We start from the raw sequence: 17698 nt of genomic DNA, 5'->3' as shown, positions 1-17698 counted from the left end.
CGGCGAGCAGTATAATGTTTTAGTGGTAAATTTTTAGTCAATTTTAGTTTATGGTCGCACGACACTACAGCACGGCAGGCAGGATGGACTTTGTGGAAAGATTTCGTCTGTTGCAGGTTATGATCGCAGCTGATGCACACGCTATAAAAGTTTCGCTACAAATACGTTTCCGAGGAACACGCCCATTTGTTAACCCCGCCGCCCAATGATACCACAGCGCAAGGAACAGACGAGCAGGGCTTACTGAGAAGTGCTTATCTACCTATACGCATGGCCGCTGCAGGCGTGTCCCCGAAAACACACTCACTTGTGAAGGACAGGCTAGCATACACATTAGAGGACTTTGCTTTGCACTATAAAACCAACGAAGAGAGAGAAAAAAGGAAAGACAAAAGAAAGAAAGGAAGAAAGAAAGAAGGAAAGAGAAAAAGAAAGAAAAGAAAAGGCGACGAGTAATAAGCCCACGACGTTCTGCCTCTTGAGAAAGTTTTTGTCTTTGTTGACCGAGGTGTGGAAAGAAGGAGATTTACTTGGGGTGAGTAACAGTGAGGAGAGTGACAAGCCTCACGCAATCTCTTAATGGAGGCCTGACATGCACTGCTACATTATGCCACAACGGCGCTGACGGAACACCGGCTGAGAGGAAGGAGGAAGCATAAGGCGAAAGCTCTTGAGTAACCCACTACACCCCCGTCCCCCACACTCACGAGTTCCTCACTGCATGTACCTTTTGTGAGACGCACGGCCAGGCACAGTTAGTAGGAGAGCTGAAAGGCGCATTACACGGAACTTCTTTGAAAATTCAATTATCGTGTTCCAGCGTCAAAGCTCCATGTCAGGCCGCGGCGATATAACCCTGTGGTTGGCAAAGGGATGCCTGGATTAGCGGGCGGCGGCGGTGGTTGTGGTGGCGGTAGCGTGCGTGTCGAGGGAGTCATCGGGTCAAGGAAAGGAAAGGGAGCTATGTACCCACGAGTAGTAACACAGGTCTCCCCAAAAGCCCGTATTCTCAGATGTCGACTCTCACAACAAATACTTTCAAATGTCATATAGGAGATTAGTCGGTTTCTCATGAATGTTTTTTTTTCACATTCATGGTGCAGAAACCTTGTCAGAATATCACCAGACTCATAAAACTATTAAAAAAATCTCTACGAAAGCCTTTCCAAGTTGATGTGTAAAACCAGAAATGTTTGAGACTATGGGTTCAAGTCACTATAAACACACATCCTTGGCCTCACCGCACCCCTCACCACCACCACCACCACCACTATCATCATCATCACCACCACCACCTGTTTCCAGCCCACACCAGCGTCACCGAACAGGTCCCGTCCGGAAAACTGACCTAACCAGCTGTTTTGAGACTATATTACAGGATCTTTGACACCGTAATCTGGCGCAGGTGAAAAATGGCAGGTGTTTTGTCCCGTCTTTCACTGAGGCCCGCCGCTTCCTAGGTCTCACGGGATGTCTGTCTGCGAGAAGTTTCGTGCAAGGCGGCCACAAAATACTCGCAGCCTTGTGTTTTTCTTTCTCGCTGGCTCGGCTGTAACCTGCGGTGTATGCAAATGAATCCTCTTGCGAGAAGGGAGATATATTAAAGTCGGCATTCATTAAGCGTATCGCCACCTCATTTCGCCTGTTTTAAAAGCCTCTCGTAGTAAAAGTTGCTGGGACTTCCATGGACTGCTTTGTGAGCCAAGTGTGAGGTTTACATAGCTTCAGCATCTCGAGCGGGGAAAACATCAATAGAAACCCGGCTAATCTTCTTTGTGGCCTTGAGAAATAGTAATGAGAGCCCAATACGTCTGTTTGAAAAGCCTCTTGTATTAGTTTCTGGGATTTCCATGGACTGCTTTGTGACCCTAGTGAGAGTTTTACAAGGCTTAAGCATCTCAAGAGGGAAAAATCACCCATAGAAACCCGGCTAATCTTCTCTGTGACCTTGGGAAATAGTAATGAGAGCCCAATACGCCTGTTTGAAAAGTCTCGTAGAAGTTGCTGGGACTTTCATGGACTGTTTTGTGATCCTAGTGAGAGTTTTATACGGTTTCAGCATCTTGGACGGGAAAAATCGCCCATGAAAACCCGGTTAATAGTTTGTAGCCGTGGGAAATAGTCGTTATGGGAGCCCGAAACGTTTAAGAATATAGATTAGTGTCGCAGGAGCAGCAACGTCCCCTGGCGACGACTGACGGCGGGAAGCAAGCGACGATGTAGCTTGTTAAAAGTGGTGCGTGTACGGCTTGGGGAGGGTTCTTTTTGTTTATCTGTCTGTCTGTCTGTCTGTCTCTTTTCTCTTTCTCTGTCTGTGTCCGTGTCTTTCATTCCTTCTTAGAATTAGAGAGAAGCCTCAGAAAAAATGGAGAAATGATTAAAGGTAAGGTTGACTATCTTGGCGTGTCTTCCTTTTTTCGTGGTTAATTCGCCTACCATTGCCACTCCCTCCCCTTCCACTACCAGGCTACTAACCTTCCAAACCGTCATGTGTGTTTCTCCTACAGTCATATATTACCCCCGAAGCCGTAGAGTATAATGGATTAGCCAGCTTTATCACAGGCGCCATGTTATTACCAAAAGTCGCACGAAATCCATATTGATGCTGATAAAATAATGATTTTTTTAAACTCTCACGTAATTGACTGCTCTTTCGGCCACCTTTTCGGATTCTTTACAGGAGCAGCGAGTAGCGGGCTTTTTTTTATCGTTTCCTTTTTTTGTGCCCTTGTGCTGTCCCCTTTGCTGTAAAAAAAGGGAAAAAGGTCAGGGTCTCGAAGCAGTGGAAGATCTGCCCAGTCTCGTCTTAAGTCTACTTTTCTATGGCTCTGGTTATCCCTTCAGTCATTTACAGCATCTCTACAGTCACACGTTTTACCCTTTATGAAAAAAGTCATATGTGTTATTCCTACAGTCATATCCGTCATCTCTATAGTCACATGCGTTACCCTTAGTCATGTGTGTTCCTCCTGTACAGCCATATTCACTACCTCTACAATCATATGCGTTACCCCCAAGGCTTGGTAAAGGGTCCCAGGCTATACTAACCTCACAGTCTCTCTTAATGTTCTTACCCCTACAGCTATGAATTACCCCCGCAGTCTCTCTTAATTAATCACCCCTACAGTTATGTGATACCCCTAGAGTCATATTCATTACCACTACAGTCTTATCCGTTACCTCTAAGGCTTGTTGATGGAGGCATACTAACCCCACATCTCTCCTACTTACCCCTACAGCCATGAGTAACCCATTCAGTCTATCTTACTTACCCCTTCAGTCATATTCATTACCAGTACAGTCCTATCCGTTACCTCTAAGGCTTGGTGATGGAGGCACACTAACCCCACAAACGGTCACTCTTCCTTAGCTCCTACTTACCCCTACAGCCATGAGCAACCCCTACAGCCTTTCTTACTTACCCCTACAGTCATATTCATTGCCAGTACAGTCTTATGCGTTACCTCTAAGGCTTGGTGATGGAGGCACACTAACCCCACAAACGGTCACTCTTCCTTAGCTATATTCGGACACGTAACCGAACCAATACTACTCCGGCTAACACTTCCTTGCCTCAGCCCTACCAACGCCTCGATGCTCTTTTGAAGGAGGCATAACAGCAGCGTTTAAAGTAAATTACAATAATCTCGAGTAATTTTTTTTCCTTTGTGGCTCACGGATATCTACTAGAGTGCGTCCATTTTCTGTTCGTTCATACAGGCTTCTTTCTTTTCTTCCTTTTTTATTTTTTAAGCTAGCTACGTTATGTTTCCGTGTTGCACTGTGGTGTTTTGAGTGATGTCTGTTTGTTGTTGTTGTTGTTTTTGTTCCTGTTTTGTTTTTATTTTTATTTTTATTTTTATCTTCTTCTTCTTCTTCTTCTTCTTCTTCGTCTTCTTCTTCTTCTTCTTCTTCTTCTTCTTCTTCTTCTTCTTCTTCTTCTTCTTCTTCTTCTTCTACTTCTTCTTCTTCTTCTTCTTCTTCTTCTTCTTCTTCTTCTTCTTCTTCTTCTTCTTCTTCTTCTTCTTCTTCTTCTGTCTGTCTCTGTCTCTGTCGCTTTGTCTTTGTCTTTGTCTTCTTCTTCTTCTTCTTCTTCTTCTTCTTCTTCTTCTTCTTCTTCTTCTTCTTCTTCTCTTCGTCTTCGTCTTCTTCTTCTTCTTCTTCTTCTTCTTCTTCTTCTTCTTCTTCTTCTTCTTCTTCTTCTTCTTCTTCTTCTTCTTCTTCTTCTTCTTCTTCTTCTTCTTCTGCTTCTGCTCCTCCTCCTCCTCCTCCTCTTCCTCCTCCTCCTCCTCCTTCTCCTCCTCTTGCATGTGTTTTGTGCCACCGGAGAGGTAAAGGAATAGGGAATATGATCGTCTTTTCCAGTGGTTCCATTCCTTTGCTGTTCGTATCGGAAAGAAGAAGAAAACAAGAGAATACACAACTGGTTCAATTAAGAAAAATCAGCATTCCTTCGTGCCTTCCCGTCAGCTTATTGCCGTGATTTAGCAATAATTAGAGCAATCAAGAGCGTCTCGTTGGGCCCCGTTGTGTGACTGAGTTATTCTACATTTCAAATAACCTGTTTTTCATTATAACTTCTAAAAATCACGAACAGAAAAGCCACACGTTTGATTAGCTTTGTGGAGCCTCGACACACACACACACACACACACACACACACACACCTGACACAAACGTAATTCCAAAACCTTTCAAAACTGTTTAGATTCCACAACTGAGAGTAACAAAATCTTCTTTATTTGTTTTTACTTCTACGTTTTAAGATTATGTTTTGGTCTTTCACGTTTCATTATCTCATATTTTCTGTATACTCCATAAACAGACAGACGGGAATAAAATACTAAACGAGTGAAATTATTACCAACAAACCGGAAGAAACATTTGTGACTTCTTTTCCCTTGCATATTAAAAAGGTTACATTTTACCCTCAACACACACAAAAATATACTACATTTATCATCCACCCAAAAGTGGTGAGTGCATATTTCTTTTCTTCACAAACTGGGATAATTTTTTTATTTGGCTATTCATGTTCTCTGAGGTGTGCATGTGGTGGGAACATATATTTTCTTCTTTACAAACTGGAACCATTTACTTATTTGACCTTTCATGTTCTCTGCGGTGTGTGGTGAGAACGTTTATATTATTCTACACAAAGGTTACGTATTTGACCACTCCTCTTCCCTGTGTGGTGTGTGGTGAGACCTTTTTTCCTTCACAGGCTGGGACCATTTACTTATCTTACCTTTCCTCTTCTCTGTGTAGTGTGTGGCGAGAATTTAATTTCTTCTTCACAAACGTGTGCCACTTACTCATTCGATTTTCTACCTTTTCCGGTGTCGCGTCAGCCGTGGCGGTGGTGGAGGGCGTGGTGGGGAGCCGCGCCCAGCTGCCGTGTCCCTTCTCCACGCGGCGGCCTGGCGACGAGCCCAAGCTGGTGCTGTGGTACAAGGAAGACGAGGAGGGGCACCTGAGGCCACTCTTCAGGTGAGAGACTCTTCAGATCAAGAGTGCCGGGGTGGGGGTAGGCACAGCGCGGGGGCGGGGTTGGGAGCCATGTGTGTGGGTGGGTGAGTGGGTTAGGGAGTGGAAAGATGAGGAAAAGGTGAAAGGTTGAGTCGGTTGGGAGGAAACAGGGTGGGGGGATTGGGTCAGGAGTGGGAGTGAGTGGGAGTGAGGGTGTGCGGGGAGTTAAAATGAGGGAGAAGATGAATGAAGAAGTTTTGCGGTGGGTGGGGGGCAGATGGGTCATTAAGGCGGGGGAAGAGAGGGAGGAGGAGGATGAGGGAGTATAGAAAATCACGGAGGTAGAGAAGGCTTGAGGTGAGGGAGGGAGGGAGGGGAGTGAGGGAGTAGAAAGATAGAAAGTGAAGGTGAATATTTAAATTAGATATAAAAGGGGAACTGGATAATAAATACGAAGAAAACCAAATAGTTCAGATGAGAAAGCATAGAAGTGCATGATGACAGGAAGGAAAGAAAAAAAGAGAAGGTGACTGTTTGAAGTTGGAACGAGGGAACATAACAGACAAGTGGATAAGAAGAGTGAAGATAGGCAAGTAGTTAAAAGATGAAAAAGTGGACGTTTGGAAGTGCTAGACAGGACGTAATGAGGTGGAAGGACAGACGAAGAAGAGGAAGAGGAGAAAAGGTGAAGACTGAATGTAGATGTGAAGGAAGGAGAAAAAAGAAAAGAGCAACTGGTTATAATAATGAAGAGACGATAAATGGATAAAGGGCAGAGGTAGGAAAGACCGAATATTGATAAAGAGGGCTAGTGGTGAAAGAAAAAGGGAAGGAAAACATATGTGAGGAAGAGGAACGGGCAAGAGGGAAAGACATAAGAGGGAGGGAAAGAGGAGAGAGGAGTCGAGAGGGAGGAATGAAGAGAAAAGAATGGGAGAGGGAGGGAGGGAGCGAGCCAGTGGGGAGAGAAAGAGAAAGAAGAGGAGTAGGAGGAGGAGGAGGAGAGGGGGGCAAGGGCACGAAAGGGGTCAGAATAAGAGCATAAAGTAGCACGTTACCAAAGGCTTGTTGGTTTGTAAAGACTTTTTTTAAGTGCTTTAGTGGTCTCCTCTTTGTGTCTTTACTGCTGCAGGAGACGGCTGGCGGGGTGAAGGGCGGGGAAGGGAGGGGGTGTGGACGGGAGGAATGAAGGGGAGAGAGTGAGAGGGAGGGCATGGAAAGGAGGGCGTGGGGAGGGGAGGAATGAAGGGGAGAGAGTGAGAGGGAGGGCATGGAAAGGAGGGCGTGGGGAGGGGAGGAATGAAGGGGAGACAGTGAGAGGGAGTATCATATTATTATTATAAAAGACAAAGCAGGTAGAGAGAGGAATGTGGACGCTATAAGCTGCCATTATACTAGATAGATACAGACAGACACATAGATTGATAGATAGATAGATAGATAGATGCATACATACATACATACATACATACATACATACATACATACATTCATAGAGAAAGAGAGCCATCACTATCCTCGTCCTCCTCTCGCCTCTCCTCCTCCCCTCACTAGACCACCATCACCACCATCACTACCACTGTATTTACCAAAGAAAGATTAGATGATATACCTCAGGGAGAACAGATCTACAGGGGAAAAGAGGTAGAAGGATTAGCCGACATCAACAGAAGTAGGGAGCTCGTGATTAGACAGATAGGTAGACTTAAAGTTGCTAAGGCGCCAGGGCCAGATGAACTTTTCCCCAGGGTAATAAAGGAATGTGAAACTGAAATCAGTGGGTAGTTAACAGAAATATTTAGGAAGTCGCTAGACATAGGGGTGGTGCCTGTTTCATGGAGGCAGGCACACGTTATTCCAATATTTAAGAAGGATGACAAATCTTCTATGGAAAACTACAGGCCGATTAGTTTGACGTCAGTTATAGGTAAAATGATTGAGTCAATAATAGCTGATAGTATTAGGGACCATATTGACAGACATAATTTAATTCACGACTCACAGCATGAGTTTATTAAAGGAAAGTCGTGCCTCACTAATCTTTTATCCTTTTACAATAGAGTATACGAGGCAGCTGACAATGATGAGAGCTATGATGTAGTTTATTTTGATTTTAGTAAGGCCTTCGATATGGTACCTCACCAGAGACTGTTAAATAAAGTCAGGACTCATGGAATAAGAGGGAAGGTATTTGATTGGATTAAGGCGTGGATTAGCGACAGGAAACAGAGGGTTACCATTAACGGTAAAAAATCCGAATGAGGTAATGTTACCAGTGGGGTTCCTCAAGGTTCAGTTTTAGGCCCGCTTTTATTCATTATCTACATCAATGACATAGACAATGGGATAACTAGTGACATAGGTAAATTTGCAGATGACACCAAAATAGGACGCACTATTAGGACGGGGGAGGACGCTAGAGCACTGGAGGAGGATCTCAACAAACTGTCGGCTTGGTCAGAGAAATAGCAGATGAATTTTAACATCACCAAGTGTAGCGTACTTAGTGTAGGAACACGCAACCCATTACACGGGTATAGTTTAGACTCCACAGCGATTGGCAGATCAGAGTGTGAAAGGGATTTGGGAGTGTTAGTGAACTCTGACCTAAAACTAAGGAAGCAATGTATTAGTGCGAGGAATAGGGCTAACAGGGTATTAGGCTTTATTAACAGGACGGTAACCAACAGGAGTGCAGAGGTCATCCTCAGACTCTATTTAGCGTTAGTTAGGCCACACTTAGATTATGCTGTCCAGTTTTGGTGCCCACACTACAGAATGGACATCAACTTGCTAGAATCAGTTCAGAGAAGGATGACCAATATGATTCAGGGGCTGAGGAACCTCCCTTATCAAAATAGGCGGAAACATCTAAACTTACATTCACTAGAAAGACGAAGAGTGCGGGGAGATCTGATAGAAGTATTCAAATGGGTCAAGGGTTACAACAAAGGCGATATAAGTAAAGTACTGAGAATTAGCCAGCAGGATAGAACACGCAGTAATGGATTTAAATTGGAAAAGTATAGATTTAGGAGATATATAGGCAAACATTGGTTTAGTAATAGGGGGAATGGAATAGACTCAGCAGTCACATAGTTAGTGCAGGGACGATAGCTTGTTTTAAGAGTAGACTGGATAGCTACATGGACGAGGACGACAGGTGGCAGTGAGGTGTGGGTGCAGTAAGGAGACAGGGTACTGGAGCGTACGCCCGTACCGAAGGTAAACGAGGATCAAGCTTCTACCTGTAACCCCTGAAACTACACCTCGCCCATCGTGAGTAGTGAGGGGATTCTAGAGCTGCCCTGTGTAGGCCACCCGGCCTCTTGCAGTTTCCCTATGTTCTTATGTTCTTATATTCTCTTCTTCCTTCGTCAGCCGGGACTCTAGGGCTTCCCAGACGGAGCGGCAGCAGTTGACGCAGCCAGACGGTCAGCTGGAGGTGGGGCGCGGCGGCAGCACCCTCACCTACCGCCGCCTGGCCCTGCAGCACGCCGGCCTCTACGAGTGTCACGTCGACTTCTTCAGTTCGCCCGTCCACACCAGTCGCGTCCGTCTCGTCGTGGTGGGTGAGTCTGTCTGTCTTTTGGCGGGAAGAAGGGACTGAAGGGGAAGGAGACTGAAGGGAGGGATGTTGAAGGAAGGGACCAGAGAGGAGAGAGGCTGAAGGGAAGGAGGTTGAAGGGAGCGAGGCTAAAGGAATGGAGGCTGAAGGGAGGAATGCTGAAGGGAGGGAGACTGAAGAGAAGGAGGCTGAAGGGAGGGAGGCTGAAGGAAGAGAGGGTTTTTATGTTTAGAGAAGAGTTCGTGAATGGAAGGGAAGGGTCTGGGAAGGGAAGGGAATGGTTCGGGAAGGAAGGGAAGGGTTCGTGAAGGGAAGGGAAGGGTCTGGGAAGGGAAGGGAAGGGTTCGGGAAGGAAAGGGAAGGGTTCGGGAAGGAAAGGGAAGGGTCCGTGAAAGGAAGGGAAGGGTTCGGGAAGAGAAGGGAAGGGGCCGTGAAGGGAAGGGAAGGGCGTCGGGGCACATCTCGAAACTTTGACATTTAGTTCGGTAAAAGTGACCTTGTAAAGACTAGAAAGGAGTCAGCTCGTGACCAACCTGGGAAAAAAATGCAGCAGGTACACACAATAGTAACGGAATAGTGCTAAATATGGGGAGGTGTTAGTTTTTTCTCCTCCTTGTCTAGAAAAAAATGAGTTAGAACATTAAATTTTAAGATATGAAAGATTGGGTTTTAGTGTCGTTAATTGAGACGTGGAAGGGATGTGTGTGTGGGTTTCGCCTCTCTGGTTTGAAAAGGATTAGACCATTTGGGTAAAGCTATGAGTTAAGACATGGGTTAAGATACGAGTAAGGTATGAGTTAAGTTGTAGCTTCATTGGTTATTTTCAAGATTAATTGAGAACGGAAGGGATGTGTATGGACTGTTATTGAATATTTGGTTGACTTAGAACATTTGGGTTGTTAAGATACGAAAGGCTAAGTTAGAATTCCTTACCCTCTTTTTCTTACTTTTTCTCTCGATTAGTTTTTTATGTATTTTTTCAGTTTCTTTATTTCTTGCTCTCTTTCCTATCCTTTCGTAGTATTGTCACACTGGACCAAATCTGGCGAGCACGAGCTTTTGCTGGCAGCTTTTGCTCGCAGGATGGCATGCTCGCGAACTTTTGCTCCTGCGTTTAGCTCGCCGATTGGACGGGGAGCAGCTGGGCGAGCCGCGAGCAGGCAGTCAACTGAGCTCTTTGGTGCACCGATATATGAATATCGGTATTATTAGTGTATTGGATCCGTATACCCATGATAATAGAGAACTTATTCACATACTCGTTTTATGTTTGACGGTGTTTGTAATAATTTTATAATATTGTGAAAAGTAGTGTTGGTTTTTATTTTGATTTCTGGATCCCTAACGAAGACCAAGACCGCCCAGCTGAAATAAACACTCGCCATGGTCACCTTCGCTCCTAGTTCTAGAGTTCATTGGTCCTCCGGTATTGTGCACTCTTTAATATCTAGAGTCAAGGACCATCCCGAGTTATGGGTGGGTCCCACCAGTCCTAGAAGATGGTCAAAGTCTTCCTTCTTCATTCGGTAGTAGCTGTAGAAAGAAGTCTCATCCTCCAGCCTCATCTCCATCACGAGATTGCTGTACACAACGTGGGTCTCCCTTCTCTTCAGCCATGACCGAACCCAGACTCGTCTTTTCTTCTTCTGCGCTCGTTGAATAACGGCAAGTAATGCCGTCCCAGCTGCACACTTAGCCGTAATGCGAAGCGTAGATGTAGCATGGGCTTTGTTTACAATGTTGCTCGTCACTCGCCGCTCGTCGCTCGTCAGTCACAGAGTTATATACTAGAGGGTTCAACTTCAATCTCTCGCCACGGTGAGAGGTGAAGCCATTGCTCCTAGGGTGACGGATTGGCGACCATTCCATGATTCCATATGTTTACACTCAGCCACTATTAGCTAGCCACCATTTTGATATTTTGGAAAACCGAGCCGATCATCGTGTTGATGAGACATTGCTGCATATCATCATCACAAATTTATTGCACTCAGGTATACCTACAATAAAATAATGAGAAAAAATTATGGTAGTGTATAAACCTTTTTGTTCACCTTTTTTGCTTCAACTCCTTGTCATTCATGTACTTTTTATTGCATTAGATTTTCGTTTACAGTTTCAAATTCAACACATTTTTCCGATTCAGATGGTATATGACATGTACCAATGTAACAATAATCAGGGGGTAAAAAGTGGACAAGAAAATAGCAAGTCTACCTGACAGAGGATCGCCGAGGCGCTGGTAACTTGATAATAGCAGTAGCAGACATAACTTTGTGATGTTAAATTTCTCTGTCTCACCATCCGTCACCCTAAGATGTCCGCCAGTTGCTTCAAATTTCAGGCTCTGGGAATCCTCTATGTATTTAACTCTGTGTCGTCAGTGTGAGGACACCAGTGACTTGTTCGCGAGCAAAAGCTGCCAGCAAGAACTCGTGGTCGCCAGATTTGGGTTCAGTGTGGCGCCAGCTTTAGAGGAGGAATGAGGGCGAGCCAGGTAAATTACGCGCATTCTTTGTAAAAAAATATCACACTTGTCCTTTAATTAGAAACAACTAGTGAAGATGCATGGCGTATAATCTTGTTCTCTCTCTCTCTCTCTCTCTCTCTCTCTCTCTCTCTCTCTCTCTCTCTCTCTCTCTCTCTCTCTCTCTTCCTTCATTCTTTCTTTCTTTCTTTCTTTCTTTCCTTCTTTCTTTCTTCCCTTCTTTCCTTCTTCCCTTCTTTCCTTCTCTCTCTCTCTCTCTCTCTCTCTCTCTCTCTCTCTCTCTCTCTCTCTCTCTCTCTCTCTCTCTCTCTCTCTCTCTCTCTCTCTCTCTCTCTCTCTCTCTCTCTCTCTCTCTCTCTCTCTCTCTCTCTCTCTCTCTCTCTCTCTCTCTCTCTCTCTCTCTCTCTCTCTCTCTCTCTCTCTCTCTCTCTCTCTCTTTTCCCCACCCCTCCTTCACTACCACCATCCTATGTGCCCTCAGAGCCCGTGCATACCGTAGACATCCTGGAGGAGGGCGTCGGCGTGGTGAGAGGAGGCATCTTGGGGCCCTACCCTGCTGGACACACCCTCAACGTCAGCTGCAGGGCCTACCAAGGTAACACGTCCAGCACGCGATGAATGCAGGGCCCGAACGCTAACCACTCAGCCACCTTAGAAATACAATCTATAAAAAAAATCACCGTACACTAATAGGTCCAGAAGTCGCGCCGCCTCCTTCACCCTCCCTCCAAAATAACATTAACTCCTATCTCCAACCTTCTTTTATCCAACGAGTCACCTCCCACAGCTATAGAAGAGGGGGCGGGGCTTTTGGGTTAGATTAGTGTACGGTGAATGAAGTTATTTCCACTTGACCTGGAAAAAAATATGTAACCTTCCCCTACACACAACCATGTGAGCGAGCGTAAATACGATGTAAATAAATACACCAATAAGATAATAATTATAACATGATTTACAGGTCACCACAGCCGGCCAGTCAGGTATAGCGAAAGAAAACAAAGATTATGGTTAGTTTCCATGTCTGAGGCGCAATTATGTGTTGTGGGGCCAGCGACTTAATTTTTCTTCGATTACCTTTAATTCCACACAAGTCCAGTCCATATTCATTGCAACGCCGTACATACCACAGTCTAGGAATCCTGTGAACCGTGTGACATCCTGCGTGAACTGCTTCTTCATTGGAACCAAAAGTGGGATGACTGTGTATGATTAGACTGTGCTACACACCATACATGTTTCCCTACCTTTAAAACTCCACGTAGGTTTAGCTCTTATTCATTGTAAAACATTATATACCATACGTGCTTCGCTACCTATAGCTCCACATGTGTCCTATTCTTATACATTACAACACAGTACAATCCCGGTTTTTTGGGTTTTGGTGACTTTGTCCGTGCGATTATAGACCTTTAACTCCACGTACGTCCAATTCTTAGGCTGGTATTCTCAGCTTCCGCCTCTCATATCAACTATTTCCAGAGGCCAAAAAGGAGAACAATCGGGTTCTAATGAGTGTTGTTTACAGGTTCATGGTACTGAAGAAGGGTCAAACTACTTACCACCATGCAGTGTTATTAAACTACCCCTGGAAATGCCCCAAACTCTCATGAAAGCTTTGTCAAATATGCGTGCTTGGGGGGACAAAATGTTTAATAAAACGCCCCTTAGTCATCACAGCACACCACACACCATACATATTTTGCTCCTTATTCCCTGCAACACACTACATGCCCATCAACACCTATCACTGCCTACCACATCCTTACATGGTCCTGCGCCTTCTCGCCAGGTGTCCCGCGGCCGACGCTTAGGTGGTGGGCCGACGGGAAGGTGCTGAAGAGTTCCCGCGACCTGGTGGAGGCGAAGGTGGAGAACAGGCTGGTGGTGGAGGACATCTCACGCACCTGGCACCTCCGGAGACTGACCTGCACCGCCAACAACTCCCGACTCTACCGCCCCGCCGTGGCCGCCGTCACCGTGCACATGATACGTAAGGCACACACACACACACACACACACACACACACACACACACACACACACACACACACACACACACACACACACACACACACACACACACACACACACACACACACACACACACACACACACACACACACACACACACACAGATATAAAGATAGATAGATTGATAGGTAGATAGATGGATGGATGGATATTTTGAAAGATGGAAATACAGACAGAATTAGGCTGAAAGAAAGAAAAAGAAAGAAAGAAAGAAATACAGGAAGAAAGAAAGACAAACAGACAGACAGAAAGATAGAAAAAAATAGATAGATAGATAGATAGGTAGATAGATAGATAGATAAATACAATGTTTATTGACCGCCAGACGCACCGTGCATGATAAATAAGAAAACACACAGTGAAAATTTAATTGTCCAACGTAATAGCTAGTACACACACACACACACACACACACACACACACACACACACACACACACACACACACACACACACACACACACACACACACACACACACACACACACACACACACACACACACACACACACACACACACACACACACACACACACACACACACACACACACACACACACACACACACACACACACACACACACACACACACACACACACACACACACACAAGCAAGAAGGCAAACAAGAGTCACTTTGTAGTTGCAGTAATCATGGCATTAGTGTTTTGTGTTGATGGTCTTGCACGCCACGCCACGATCTAGAGGGGCCACGCTGCGTGCATTGTGGCGTGCCTGGCGGCCTCCTGTTCGTGTTGTCCGTGGTTTGCGTGTACGGCCTCGTGTTGAGTCTAGCGGCGTGCTGTGTTGAAGATAAGGCCCATATTCATATTCTCAAACACTTTCGGTTCTTACATTCATGGTGCAGAAGCCTTGTCAAACTATCACTAGGCTCATAAAACTACTACCCATGGAAATACGAACACAACCTCCACACAAAAACCTTGCCAGGTGTGGGTGTGTAAGCTCCGAAAGTTTGAAAAAAAGGGCCTTAATGTACATCGTTAAATAAATAGCATGTAGGTTCTACGATATTTATAAACTTTAAATGTCTCTTCACACAAAGTTTCATCGTAATGATACATAACTGTTTTGCTTTGCGCGCCAACAAAATATATCGGTCTGGCTAAAACTCTACGTTTTCAGCGCGTAACATTTAATTAGCCTCCGGTAATAATAATTATGAGTTGGCCCATTAAGGAAATAAACGTTAATAAATATGCATCGCCCACTCATATGGCAACACTGAAGCAATAAAATTTGTAATCAGTGTCATGTTATCATTTAGTGTGCCGTGACGTATATAGCTTTTGGATTACGTCTGGACCGCTTCAGAATTTTTAAGTGTTTCTGTAAGTGGTGCTCGGGGAAGACCAACGCGGCTTTATGCTCACTGTAATGTTTAGTGTGTGCGTTGTTGCACGCCTTGTGATATGGCTTATAATGGCTACTGTGTCGCTGTGTCATGGGGAGTTTTGCGTTTAGGTGATTTAATTAAATGTCCGTGGTGCTGCACCGAGCATGATGAGGCTGTGAATTAACTTAGTCTCGACCTATATGACCCAATACGGATAATATTGATGCTGTTTTAATGTTCAGTGTGTGTGTGTGTGTGTGTGTGTGTGTGTGTGTGTGTGTGTGTGTGTGTGTGTGTGTGTGTGTGTGTGTGTGTTGTTGTTGTTTTTGTTGTTACACTGACATGACGAGGCCTTGCAGTGGCGCACCATGTGTGTGTATGTATGTATGTATGTATGTATGTATGTGTGTTGGTGGATCAAGCGGGGAGAGGCCTTGCAGCAGCGTGTCACGTCCATACTGTCTGTGCCGCAGTGCCGCCGGTCAGCGTGCGGGTGCTGGTCCCCGGCCCCCTGGTGGAGGCCCGCCGAACCGTCATGACCTGCGAGGCCGTTGGCTCCAGCCCCGCCCCGCGCCTCGCCTGGACCCTCCGCCAGATATCCATGGAGAACGAGAAGGTGAGGCCCGGCGCGTGGTGGGTGGTTGTGGTGGGTTGGTGGTGGTGGTAGTGGTGGTGGTGATGGTGGTAGTGGTGGGAGAGGTGGTGATGGTGGTGAGAGGTGGTGATGTTGGTGGTGGTGGTGGTGGTGGCAGTGGTGGTGGTGGTGGTGGGATGGTGGTGGTGGTGGTGGTGACAGAGGCGGTAATGCATTGAATGACTTAGTGTGTGTTTGTATTGTCTGATTTAAGCCAAAAGAAATAAACATGATGAAAGGAATAAGCCAAAATGGGAAAGTGAAAGTTCCATGAAGTAAAATGTCATGGAAGGTGACGCAATATCTCCAAAACTATTCACTGCTTGTTAGTGGTATTGAGGAATTTAGGAAGAGTTGTATGAAATAAGAATCGGGATGGAGTGTGAATATGACACCAGGAGACAGGAAGCGAACACAAAATATTAAAGGATGAGGCAAATATTGAAGAAAAATATCAATAACTATAAAAAAAAAATACTACGTAGAATTGGGAAGTCAGGTTATATCATGATTAGAACTGATAACTGACGGATAACCAAAGTAGCAGAGTGGCAACCCAGAAAGTATAGAAGTCAGGGCAGGTAGAGGACTAGGTAAAGGTAAAGTTAGGGGGCATACACTACAGCAACGTTGCCAGATTGTCGTACTCAGTCTCTTATATTTACCAACTTCCCACCCAAAAACCGTCTCCTGGGCCCCACTAACTAGATTCATTTATATTTATCGTTAAAATAGTTAATTCCTGATGTTTCTTGGCAATAGTTAGGAGCCAAAAACCGGTAAATACTATGCTCTGGGTACGATAATCTGGCAACGGTGAGTAGAGCTACGCGTGGCTTCGGTGCTCATCTCCGTTCCATTGACCCATGAGCTAAAAGTGGGCGAAATTAGAACATTCGTCAGAGCTGCGAATTACTAGTAGGCTAATGCTCAACGTCCACCTAGTAGCCAGATAAATTAATACTAACGTTGCAAGATTATATATTTATCAAGTCAAAACTACATTTTTAAACCGCTCATGCATGATATATAACTGACGCATAATTAACAATCCTCATAAATAACTTAAGATGCGCACATTCAAGTTCGATATCATTTTTATTTTGCTCGACTTTTTCTGCAACTGGCGCGGTGCATGACGTGAATGTTTGTCAGGATCTCACTCAGCAGTAGCGTGTCAGCGTGATATTTTTCTCTTCTCTCCCTCCTCTCATGCAGGGCGGGAGGAAGGGAATGACAAGGAGGGAGGAGGATCATGGTGCGGGTCAGGTCTCGAGAGGAGTGTATTAGATATATGAGGTTGGGAAAGGAGTATGGAAAGAGACTGGTTGGTGGAAAGGGAAGGGAAGGGAATAAAAAGGGTGCATAGGATTTATGTGAGCTTGTAATAGGATAAAAAAACAGAAAGGAATGGATTGAAAGAAAAAAGGAAGGAAGGGAAGGGGAAATAAAGGAAGAAAATGTAAGGAAAAGATTGGATAGGGTTTTTATGTGAGCTGGCGAAGGAATGAAAAAGAAATGGAATGGGAGGGAAGGGTAGGATATGGAGCGGGGGTGAAGATAAAAAAGAAAGGAAGAGAAGGGAAGGGAAGGGAAGGAAAGGGAAGGGAAGGAAAGGGAAAGGAAAGGAAGGGAAGGGAAGGAAAGGTAAGATAAGGGAGGGAAAGGAAGAGGAATGAAATGGAAGAAAATGGAAGAGAAAGTATTGTTTTAATGTTCTTTTATTTTATTATCTTATGTATTTTATGTTTGGAAAGATTTTGTCTATAAACTGTAACGACAATAATAATAATAATAATAATAATAATAATAATAATAATAATAATAATAATAATAATAATAATAATAATAATAATAATAATAATAATAATCATCATCATCATCATCATCATCATTTCGTTTAACGTCCGTTTTCACTCTTCCTGAGCGGTTGGACGCTTTATGGCTCTCCTCCATTCTACTCTGTCTTCTGCCTGATGTTCATCCAATCCCATCAATGCAAAGTCTTCCTGTATACACCTTCTCCACGTTTTCCTAGGACTACCAACTTGTCTCCTTCCTTTTATCTCTGATCTCTCCAGAACACCCAGCACTGTATCCTCCTCTGCTCTCTTCACATGTCCAAACCATCGGAGTCTTTCACTTCTGAG

General features: G+C 44.7%; 1 protein-coding gene across 1 annotated transcript in view; it reads left to right on the top strand.

Moving 5' to 3' along the window:
• Positions 1-17698, top strand: part of LOC127007530 (uncharacterized) — a 38808-nt gene that overhangs the window by 4464 nt on the left and 16646 nt on the right. The window contains exons 2-6 of the mRNA XM_050878676.1: positions 5352-5490; positions 8851-9041; positions 12007-12120; positions 13318-13518; positions 15388-15530. Coding sequence (XP_050734633.1) covers positions 5352-5490; positions 8851-9041; positions 12007-12120; positions 13318-13518; positions 15388-15530 — 788 coding nt within the window. The remainder of the gene's footprint in view (positions 1-5351; positions 5491-8850; positions 9042-12006; positions 12121-13317; positions 13519-15387; positions 15531-17698) is intronic.

Source organism: Eriocheir sinensis, chromosome 35 (assembly GCF_024679095.1).
Source record: "Eriocheir sinensis breed Jianghai 21 chromosome 35, ASM2467909v1, whole genome shotgun sequence".
In the NCBI taxonomy this organism is placed as follows: domain Eukaryota; kingdom Metazoa; phylum Arthropoda; class Malacostraca; order Decapoda; family Varunidae; genus Eriocheir; species Eriocheir sinensis.
This window is presented reverse-complemented; position numbering and strand designations above follow the sequence as displayed.